Source organism: Rhinolophus sinicus, chromosome 11 (genome assembly GCF_057876585.1).
Source record: "Rhinolophus sinicus isolate RSI-liver-muscle chromosome 11, RSI-T2T, whole genome shotgun sequence".
NCBI classification, from domain to species: Eukaryota; Metazoa; Chordata; class Mammalia; order Chiroptera; family Rhinolophidae; genus Rhinolophus; species Rhinolophus sinicus.
Genome location: NC_142511.1, coordinates 22,468,559 through 22,480,571, shown reverse-complemented (window position 1 = coordinate 22,480,571; position 12,013 = coordinate 22,468,559). Strand labels below are relative to the sequence as shown.

The following is a 12,013-nucleotide window of genomic DNA, read 5'->3' as shown; positions in this document are numbered from 1 at the left end:
ATATTAGTTAAGGCGATACATTGATTTTAGCTACACATAAAACCAGAATCCAACATTATCCCAGTTTCCTATCCCATGTGGCTCTGAATGCAGCTTAAAAAAAAGAACAAACTCTCTTTATAATGTACAATGGCTTAAGCAAACCACTTCTTTAGTTTTTTGTTTTTTTTTCCCCCTATTTAAGGGCTGGAACTGAGATTACTCATCTAAAATTTGCTATTTACGGAGAAAGCCTGAGAGAATGGGATGACTTAAAGACAGAGATTTAGTTGATCTGACTTTCATAACATCTGGCTGTATGACTTTAGAAGAATTTAAATGAGTAATATTGGTAAACAGTACACATTGATAATTTTCTGACAAATTCATTTATCTAACATTATGTTGAGGAATGAAGAAAATTTCTCCATACATTTCAAAATTTATTCTATTTAATAATTCACAGTCTTGTTCCATGTTAAAGTAGTTATCACCGATATAACATGATAAGCAGCACTCATAGAAACCCAATAGTCTGTTTTTAAAGATTCCCTGTCAAGCTTTAATTCCAAGTTGAGATTCCCATATGTATGCATGGTTATATGCATGGATTTATGCATGTATATATGCATTGTTGATATATGTGTGGGTACTAATGCCCCTTTTCCTGAATGTAAAATGATGGTATCTGGCATCTAGTTGTAAGAAAAACTTCACCAGATTGGGAGGTAGATAGCTGAGTGACACATGAAAGAATCTTCTATCTGAATTTAAGAATACACTTGTACTGGGCAGAGGGACAGAGAAAGGAAGAGGAAGAAGTAGAAATAGAAGAAAAAAAGTACATTGGCTCAAATTAAACTCAGGTAATTAATTTAAGACAGCAAATAAATAAATCAAAAAATGCCCCATTTTTGTTTCCAAAAAAAGAAATCACTGGTAAATCCTTACTAACAATTTTAAAGTTGATCCATTAATATACATTTTAAATCAGAAAAAGTTTGAGTATTATATCTGCCATAATTCTATATTCATCTAATACACTCCTCTGCTGAGATGTCTGACCCATCTTCATCTGTACTCTCTTCTATCTCTGGCAAGTTGCCCCAAAGTAGGAAGTTAACGCCTGAAAATAAAAGGTCATAAAGTCAGTTGGTGCTAACTACTGTTACAACTCAGATCATGATATAGAAAAACTTGTATGTTAACATTCTTATATTAAACCATAGTTAGCAGTAAAGAGAAAAACTATGAAAGAAAGTGCCACAAATAAATTTATCTAATATTATTCATCTAAGACATAAACATTCTTTAAACTCTTTTAAGCAACGGCTTGAATTCTAGAATCTGGGAACTCAAAAGGATCTCAGGAGTCCATTCACTCAAACCTTGCCTCCAGCTGTATTGTGCCATAATCACTCTACAATGATAATTTTCAAATCCATTTTAATTTTTAAGAATAGAGTTCTCACAAGATCCTTTTAGATTAAGTGTTTCTTTGGACGGTGCAAGGAAAAGGCCTGAATTGGTATCCTCATCTCCTCGATAAATACGGAAGTAGTTGGTTCCTTTTTCTGATTTAAAGCTCCAGCAAGGTTCTGGAGCCAGTTATTAATCTTTGATATATGTGGGTTTTAGTCCAGAGGCCATTAAGGTAGGTAGAACTGTAAACTTTAGGACCAGGTTATAGCTGTCAATACAATACCCCAAACAACAATCTAAAGCCTCATTGTGAAAGGACAGTCAGGTTACATATTGAAGAATCCAGCATTTGGCCAGATCTTATACTGGTAGTATAAGACCACATATATGGTAGACAGTAATGAGATGTTTTTTCCTGGGCATGTACTATATTGTAACTTGAAAGTACTAAACTGAAAACAAACAAAAAAACAAAAAACCATTATTAATTGACCTCTAGGAAAACCAATGAAGTCCAACAAGAAAACAAATCTTAAGCTGTCCAGTTGTCAGTGTGGGCACAAGGCGAACTCAGCAACTCTGGATGCCTCCTCCACACAGAGTGAGAGCGGCCACAGGGTGGAATGGAAGGAGCCAGGGTTTGGAGATTTGGTTTGAATCTCCCAGTACACCGTTTTGTTTTTCTTTTACTACAAAGGCATATAACCACAGACTACATATTATTGTTTTGTGTATTTAAATTTTTTACAGTATGGTATTGTATATATCTTTTCTAATTTGCTGTTTTTATTAAACATTCTATTTTTGGGATATACCTATGTCCATATGTGTAGATTTAGCTCATTTCTTTTTATTTCTATAGCGTATTCCATGTGAATTAAAACAAATTACATATATGTAAATATATATTTATAGATATATGTAGCAAACATGGCCCATCACTCAGCCTTTCCTTTAACTGCCCATTTTGCACAGGTGCCCAAGGAGACATGTACAAGAACGTGCACTGCTGCATTGTTGAAACAGTAGAAACAATCAACTGCCTGTCTTAGATGACATATTGGAATCTAATTAGGCAAGAAGTTAGCATCTATTTGATGCATACATATTATTAATAAATTAATTAATAAATTATGATAGAATTTTAGTCAAGGGAAATATTTAATACCAATATGTTATACTAATTATTTAGTAGGAAATATACAACCAATTCTTAAAGGATATTTACATAATACATTTTATATTGTCTGGAGCCATTCAGTTTTGTTATGATATGCATGCCTATCATATTATTTACAGTAATGTTTTGTGTGTTTGAATTGTTTATAATGAAAAACACCTGTTTTCTCCCCAAGAATGAATGGTGTTTTGCTTCTGGTAAGATGGCAATGAAGAGCTGACAGGATCGTAAGAAATTACTAGGCCAAAATCTAAGGGACAATTAGAACCCATAAAGGGCAACAGAGAGCTGAAGTCAATTTGCCTTTGAGGGCATTTGCTAATCCCAGGGAATTTGAACTGAGTTTTCCCAAGCCTCCTCAGGAAAGTTTTGGGAAATCAGGTCTACATGTGTAGGCTAACCTAGAACATAGACTTTTTGATGCCCTTTCAGTCTAAACATTCTAGAATTTTATAAAGCTTGGGTAAGTATTCCTTTGAAGCTGCTCGTTCAGGTGTTTCAAGGACAGTTCCAACAGCCATGAGAAATCGTTTTTATATCAAGCATCTAGAAAATTCTTCTTTAAATCACAATATTAGAGTTACAAAGGAGAAGTTTGATATTCTTGGAGTCAATACTCAGAGACGTGAGTAGCTCAGCACAATTGGTTCAAAGAAGAAAAAATAAACTAAGAGATTGGATCTGACAGAAGCAGCACCTTCCTTTCTCTGTTAAGAAGGGAGGAAGGAAATCCTGTGATACATCTGTTTCTCATGGATTAGATTCAATGCAAATGGAAGAATGCTGGACTTTCATCTTTAAAAAATTAACTAATATAAAAAAGTAAATAAAAATTGAAAAATCTCCACCCTGTGTTTTGAATTGTATGAAGCAGAAAAAATAATATCAAAGTAGAAACTTCCTTTAATGTGTCCCATGAGCAACACAAATATGAAACTGGAAACCTAATTTAGGAGCTTATATCTCACTTAGGGGAGTTCAGATAAGTCTTTGCTCAAAAATGGCCTTCTTAACATACTAGAGTCTTAAATTGAGACCCCAAATGATGGGTTCAGAGCCACAATTGAACACCAGGTGATTAAAAAAAAACAAAAACAATCTGAGTCTATAAAAACCCAAGCATAATTGGAGGGTCTAAAGAACCTGACAACCTAGCTTACAATTCGTGATCTTTTAGTCAGTGAAAACAAATCATACTTAAAAAAAGGAATGTATTTTAAGTTCTGAAGAAGATTAAAACGTACATCTAAAAACCTGAGTGTTAGTGCCAACTTGGATTGTCAAGTTCCTTAAAATTGGTCTGTAAACTAAAGTTCTATAAACTTCAGTTCCCACTAAAAAAGTTCCACTAAACGTCAACTTGGTCTGTTGTGTAAATAGATATTAAATATTGAGAACATGTGTCCTATAACAAAACTGAATGGCTCCAGACAATATAAAACGTATTATGTAAATATCCTTTAAGAACTGGTTGTATATTTCCCACTAAATAATTAGTATAACATGTTGGTATTAAATATTTCCCTTGACTAAAATTCTATAATTTATTAATACAGATGTTAAAATGTCTGTTTTTATCCTAAATAATATAACCAAATAGAGTGGTTACCTACTCATCTTTCCTCCCAAGTTCCCACAATCCCAGCCTCCCCTCACCCTTTCTTACACACTTACACACACACACACACAATTGACTATCAAATCTAAAATCTTCCAAAATTCTCTGGAGTCAAAATATGTATCAAGGCAGCAATTTAGAGCAATTAAAATATCAATTTAAAAAGGCTATGAAATCCAGCCAAGTTTGAGGCTCTTCAATACAATGATGATAAAAGAAATGGCAATGAATTTTGGCTAGTAGTTTCCATAAGTGAATGTTTGGGATAAAAGGATTGACTCTTCACCCTAGTGGATCCAACCCACGTAGGAAGGTCTCAGAGGGAATCCTGAAATGATCTATTGGGACTTTCACTCAGGTATTGATATACAAATGTTAGAGGAAGGGCTGAGTCAATTGTTTCTTACCAGTAGAGTCTAGTCTGTTAATACCATAAACTGCCTGGCTGTGAAACATCCAGAAGTGTCCATTGTTACAGGAAAGAAGGCAGGAACAACATGGAACAATCACATGATAACCTACGATGTTCCCACTAAAAAAGAAAGTAAATATTATTAGATACCATGTAATACCTGGCCATGTAAGCATTTTTATGTGCTAATGTAAGTAGATGACATAAAGACCTCATTTCCTCCTGATGTATTGCTGGGATCTTTGGGATGAGAGTTACTCTGATAATAGTTACAGTTCTATCTATAGTCAAGTAGGAAAATAGTCTTCAAGTGAAATAATACTAACACATTCTCCACTTCTTCGCTGGTATTATTTTATTCATTTTCCCTTCAGAAGCCAGCTTCTAGATGCTACAAGTTTGTCATTTGTTGTGTAAAACACCCAAAATTGATGTGCAGTACAGATAAAATATATTAAATAAATTCAGATCTGTGGGTAAAAGGTTTTTGCTATTCCCAGAACTGTGGCAAGTTGGGTTCTTATATGTTCTAGTTCCATGCCAGCACCTAAAAACTGTTTCAACAGATGGAGGAGTAGGAAGACAGCATGAACCCCTAGAAACCAAACACAAGCTGGCTGTTCTAATTTTAGTTTCAGTGTTTCTGTAGGAATTCAGAAGTAAAGCAAATCCACAGCCTGTAGAGAAAGTTGCATAAGTTTTTAATGTCTTCAGGATTATCCATCTGATTACAGGTACTTCGCTTTCCACAGGTTGGTTTTTTTTTCCTATGTGGTTACTATTAAATAGAGTGAATATACAGAGAATGTTTTAGTTAGTGCTTTACAAAAACAAAAATGACAACATGAACCGCTTATACCTTGAGTTGTAAAAATTCTTATTATAGCTTGTTCTCACCCTGTGAGATGTGGGAGTCGGTCATTTTTGTGAGGCCCTGCAAAAAATGCTATAAAAGATACCAGCCCACCTAAAATATGTCTTCTAATCATAATCTGCTTGAAAGGGAAACAAATGAAAACAAAAGTTGTTCTTGGACTAGGACTGACAGTTATTTGTAAGACTAGATTGTAAGAGGGTGGCCGGTTAGCACAGTTGGTTAAGAGCATGGTGCTGGTAGCACTAAGACTAGATTGCAGGAGTAAATTCTAGGGCTTTAATTACCGCCTGTATTCATTCACTCATTCAACTAATGTTTATTGAGCAGGTATTATGTGTTAGGTACTATTCTAGGTTCTAGGAATATAAGGGTTTTGTTCTCATGGAACTAACATTCTAGTAGGGACACATCAGATCATTTTGTTCCCTTGTTAAAACCTCTTCAATGGATTCCCATTTGCCAAAAATGAAAACAAATCCCTTCATACCAACGTCTAGATCTGTGCCGTCCAAATGTGGCTATTGAGCTCTTGAAATTTGGCCAGCTTGAACTGAAATCTGCTAAGTATAAAACATATACCAGATTTTAAAGACTACGAATAAAAAATAAAACGTAAAATATTTCATTAATTTATGTCAGTTATATGTTGAAATGATAATATTTTGGATATATTGGGTTAAGTAACATATAATTAAAATTAATTTCACCTGTTTCTTTTTATTTTTTAAATAGAGATTTTTACTAGAAAATTTTAAATTCCATATGCAGCTTGCATTATTTCTATTGGACAGCGCTGCTCCAGATGATCTGTATTTTGACTATGACTCTAATCTACTCATTCTACTCTCCACTGATGCTCACAATGTCTCAGCCACACTGTCATCATCTTTTTATTCATTGAACATGCTAAGCTTTTTCTTGCCTTGTGTTCTCTGCACTTGCTGTTCCCTCTACCTAGAACATTCTTCCTCTGGCTCCTTCTCATCCTTTAGGACTCAACTCCTGTGTCACCTTCTCCTGAGAAGGCTTCCCTGACCGTGTTCTCTAAAATAGTTCTTACGCTCCCAACCTCTATTATTCTCTATCATTTATTATTATTACTTCCTTTGAAGCATGTCCTACCTTATTCAATATCTTATTTATTTAAATATCTTATTGATTGACTGTGTTCGCATTAGAATATAACGCCCAAAGGCCAGTGATTCTGTCTTGTTTATTGCTGTGTCTCCAGCCCCTATAACAATGACTAGCACCTGGTAGGATCTCATTATATAGTTTGAATGAATGAATGAAATTGGCACAAAATAAGAGTTTGCTAACTTAAATTATTAGGATTATAATTTATAATCCAAACTCCATTTAAATGAGAAAATCTCAACCTCCTTTTAAAATGGGACTAATAACACTCAAGTCTACTTCGCAAAAAATAATAGTAATAGCTTTCATTTGTATTGTAATTTATAGTTTATCAGTCTTTTAACATTCATAATTCATTTGATCTTCACTACAGCTCTATAAGGTAAACATCAGAGATATTTTAATTTATATCTTAAGAAGATAGTTTCTATTTTCTCAAGTTTATCTTCTTAAGAATATAAATTAGGGGCGGCTGGATGGCTCAGTTGGTTAGAGCAGGAGCTCTGAACAACAGCGTTGCCGGTTTGATTCCCACATGGACCAGTGAACTGCGCCCTCCACAACTACCCTGTTTCCCCAAAAATAAGACCTAGCCCGACCATCGCTCTAATGTGTCTTTTGGAGCAAAAATTTATATAAAACCTGGTCTTATTTTACTATAAGACCAGGTCTTATATAATATAATACTATACTATACTATACTATACTATACTATACTATACTATACTATACTATACTACCAGATCTTATATTAATTTTTACTCCTAAAGACGCATTAGAGCTGATGGTCCAGCTAGGTCTTATTTTTGGGGAAATATGGTAGATTGAAGACAACGAGCAGCTGCTGAGCTTCCGGACGGCCAGATGGCTCAGTTGGTTAGAGTGCGAGCTCTCAACAACAAGGTTGCCAGTTCAAAACAGCAACTGGACTTGGAGCTGAGCTGCGCCCTCCACAACTAGATTGAAAGACAACTACTTGGAGCTGATGGACCCTGGAGAAACACAGTGTTCCCCCCCAAAAAAAAAAAAAAAAAAAAATATATATATATATGTATATATATATGTATATATATATATGTATATATATGTATATATATGTATATATGTATATATATATGTATATATATATGTATCTACATATATGTATATATATAGATACATATATATGTATCTATATATGTACATACATATAGATACATATATATATAAATTAAATAAGAAAACAGGTCAGAGGTTTAGAGGTTTAAGGAGTTTACTCAAGATCACATAGACAGTAAGGGTAGGGTCAGGGCTTGAACCTGATTTTTATGACTGTAAATCCAAATGTTTTTTCCATCTGAACTACGCTGCCTTTTTCCAAAATTAAAGCAGATATTTGTCAATGAACTTTGAAAAATTGTAAAATCGTATACAAATGTGAAGTGTCACAAGATCCTTTTAAGAAATAGCTCTAAGTAACAAATGATGTTTCAATGGCTCATTGCATGGGTTATAACCAGTGCTCGATACAACCCACTGAACCTTTCTCTCTGCTTTGGTGTCAACATTCATCTAGCAAACCCAGGGCTATCTAGAAAATTGCCATAAATACCATTTTAAACATGCGATGTCCTTCAGTTTACATTTGCAGATTTCAGTGAAATAGCATCTTCCAATTAAGTCCACTGTGCTGGAGAGGTAAAAGTGTAGAGAAAGTCAAAGGCACTTTTCAAAAAATGACAAAATACACATAACATAAAATTACTAACTTAGCCATTTTTAAATGTAGTTCAGAACTGTATAGTGTTTTCACATTGTTGTGCAACAAATCTCCAGACCTTTTTCATCTTGTAAAATCGAAACTCTGTCCCTATTAAACAACAACTCCCCATTTCCCTCTTCTTCCAGCCTCTGGTAACTATCATTCTACTTTCTGTTTCTATTAATTTGACTATTTTAGATACCACATACAAGCAGAATCATACAGCATTTGTCTTTCTGTGACTGGCTTATTTTCCCTTAGCATAATATCCTCAAGGTCCATCCATGTTGTAGTATGTGACAGGATAGACTTCCTTTTTAAGGCTGAATAGTATTTTATTGCACACATATACCACATTTTGTTTATTCATCTATTGATAGACATTTGGGTTGCTTCCACGTCTTGGTTATTGTGAATAATGCTGCTAAGCACCTGGGTGTGCACATACCTCTTCTATCCTGCATTAAATTCTTTTGGATATACTCGTATACCCAGAAGTGGGATTGCTGGATCACATGGTAATTCTATTTTCAATTTTTTGAGGAGCTGCTATGCTTTTCCATAGCAGTGACACCATTTTACATTCCCACCAATAGTGCACAAGGGTTCCAATTTTCCCATATCCTTGCTATCAAATGTACTTTTGATTGTGATTTAGTATGAATTTTGTAGTCCCATAGAGCTGAAAAAGACTCTAAAGTAGAACTACAGTATAGTTTGTAACAGTCAGTTAAGATTTGTGAACTCACCATAAATATGACAAACTTTCCATTTAAAACATCTTATGTGTTCATTGATTCACACGCATCTTAGCGCATTAATCTATTACCATAATAACCCCTACAAGGAAGAGTAGACAATAGGAAAGACCTGAATCTATTCTAGACTCTGCTCTAACCTCTAACAATTCACATATCTGAGCCTTCCTTATGACTGTCTTGTTACTTACCACAGCAATTGTAAAGATGAATGGGTTTTAATCATAGAACCTTTGCAATAGTAGTTTCCAGCTTTATTGTCTAGTGCTTTTTCTTTTTTGCAACACACCACACACACACATACTGAAAATATTAACCCATTTATCTTTGCAATAAATGGCTTTGCCATTAGGCACGACTACACTTAAACCAATTTAGAAAAGATTTCAAGGGAGGAAGAGTCCACAGTTTTGAGTATATTAGAAAAACTTTTTTAAGCTTCTATTTAAAGTATTATGACTATTAGTCTGCCTCCTCTGGATCTGTGTCCAAACAATAGCTAGTTGTTTATCCATATTTTGAATAATTATCCTTTCATTTTCATGATAAAGTTTCAACAAAGGGCTAAATCTAGAAAATCATGTAAGGGCCAGGTTGACTATGGAAAAAGAAAGTACCTTTTAGAGCTAGAAAAAGATACATTTGAGTCAAATAAAGTGGTTATTTTTCCAAATAGAAAGCAGATTCTTAAAGACTGTACACCTAAAAGTGGGTAGCGACTGAAGACAGAATTTAAAAGGATTTAATTATGCAAATGAACGCATGATATCAATAGGCTTTTTGGGAGACAAGGATTATTTTAGGGCAAAGTCTCTATTTCGTCTCATAAAAATATATTTAAGTCTCTCATTCCGAGGAAGAGAGAGATTTTTACGAAAAACACAGAATTATATATTGGAATCTGATTCAGCATGCCAATTGCAGTAACAGTAGAGAACTGTGAATGTTTTTTGTTGTAAAACTACAGCTAAAAATGAAAAACGTAAATGACCTCTCCTCTCCAACAGTACAGAAAAGCTTGCTTGAATTTACCCCGAGTCTAGGCCACGGACTTGATCCAGTGAGAGAATGGCTGGGCAGAGCATAGCACCTGGTGTCCAACTTGAGATGTGGTCACATGATTGTAATTGAACCAGAAACATTACATCAGGACTGACCACTCTGGCTAAACCACAGACTTTCTCCAGACAGTCTGCCCACTTAGTTATGCTCCAAGGGGATCATCAGACTGTTGGGAGTGGCTGGAACAACAAAATGATAACCTCCTTGGTGACTCCCAGAGGTCCAGGCCAAACAGCTTCCCCTTTAGTTCAAGGCCACCGTTGCCCGCCACTAGCATGACTTACTTGGTAGGAGGGATGTCTGTGGAGAAAAGGTCTATTTCAGTATCAGCCAGCAAAACAGCCTTCATTCCCCTAGAGCTGAGCACTTGTTTACAGAATTTGCAGCACAGCACGGACACGCACCGGTCCTCGAAACTACAACTGCTGGTAGACATGGCGGCCCGGGAAGGAGGGGGTGCGGGGTTTTGAGAATGGAAACAGGAGCAAGACCCTTCCTAGCTTGATTCCCTCAGGCTGCAAATTAAATTGCGAGAGCTCGAGCTTTTCCAAACCCTGAAATCGGGAAGGAAATGAGTTCTGTTCTGTTTTCCCGCGGGATGGTAAAAGTAATATTTATTGAGTAGAAACAGGAGAGAAACAGCAATTTCGGCTTTCCTTTTTTAACTTTCGGGGGAGGGAGTGGAGTTTGAAGCGGGGAGGGCCAAGCTGCAGGAGTCCTCCGGAATGCCTCTATTTTCCCTTCCTCCGGTCTAGAAAGGTCCTCCACTCCGGCTCCCGCCCCGGTAGCAATTCCAGTGGCGTCTCCAGCACAACCTCTTATTTAAAGCTGCTCCTCTCTTAAGCCCCTCCCCCGGGAGTTCCAATTCCTGTCGGACCGCGGGCTAAGCGTCCCTTCCCACGTCTCCTCTGGAAACCTTTCTCTTCCCAAGATCCAGAAATCCCCTCGCTCCCCCCACCGGGACGGCCCCTGCTTGTCCTCCGTCCTCCCGCGACTCCCCTCAGCTCCGCTCGCTCGCCGGCCCCGCTTCGCTTCTCTGCCAGCAGCCCCCGGCCCGCGAGCGCGGGCTCACGCGCTGCTCCTCTCGCGTCCCCCTCCCCTTAATTCTCCCTGGTGAATCCCGCCTTCCGCTCCGGAGCGCGCGGCGGTGTTGGTGGGGCGGAATCGAAGTCGCTGTGGGGGTTCAGTCGGCGTTAGGGGTTCTGTCACCGAACACGCCGTTTTTCACGCCCTCTTCCGCGGTCTCGGCCTTTCCAACCCTCTGTCAGTTTGAATTGCCAGCGCAGTGCGCGGATTGGGGGAACTACAGCTCGCCCACGTCCCGTATTGGAAGGCTCGGGAGCCCGCCCCTGACGAGATCTTAGTGGCGAGACGACCGTACGCCCCGCCCCAGTAACGGTGCCCAGATCAGTTCGGCTTTCTGGTTTGCCGATCTTGGCTCCGCTTCCGACCTCATTGGCGGGTTCCGGAGGTTTGGGCGGACCTACTCCAGCACTAGTGAAAGAGGCAAGGATGCCTCTCGTGCCTCCTATTGGAAGACGTTCTACAGTCTCCTCCGGTTTCTACTCTCTATTGGCTAAAATTCTCCGCAACGCCCCTCCTCTCCACCCCGGTCCAATTGGTCGTGCCTTTTCTCAAGAATTTGTGTTTGGTTGTTGATTCCAACTTAATCCCGCCCATCAGTTCTACTTCAGGGTTCCGCCACCGCCTGAGGAGCTTACTCCTGACCACGCCTCGGTAGTGCTAGTCACACCTCCAAGTTTCGCCAGACCCTCCTCCTTATTATTCCTGGCCTCTCGGGATCAGCTATTCCTATTGGTTACAGGC

General features: G+C 37.6%; 1 protein-coding gene across 2 annotated transcripts; it reads right to left on the bottom strand.

The window, feature by feature from the left end:
- Positions 1–876: 876 nt before the first annotated feature.
- Positions 877–10,770, bottom strand: RUMY1 (regulator of UNG2 and MKLN1 interacting yippee protein 1). Of its 2 annotated transcripts, none has more exons than XM_019752464.3 (4): positions 10,471–10,770; positions 8,217–8,294; positions 4,607–4,731; positions 877–1,105 (listed from the first exon to the last, which is right to left on the bottom strand). In XM_019752464.3, exons 1-4 carry the CDS (start codon positions 10,620–10,622, stop codon positions 1,011–1,013), a joined length of 450 nt encoding a protein of 149 aa, XP_019608023.1. In that variant the 5' UTR covers positions 10,623–10,770; the 3' UTR covers positions 877–1,010. The 2 variants fall into 2 exon arrangements, with proteins under 2 accessions (XP_019608023.1, XP_074178343.1); XM_074322242.2 differs by lacking the exon at positions 10,471–10,770 and adding an exon at positions 10,157–10,405.
- Between the last annotated feature and the right edge of the window lie 1,243 nt (positions 10,771–12,013).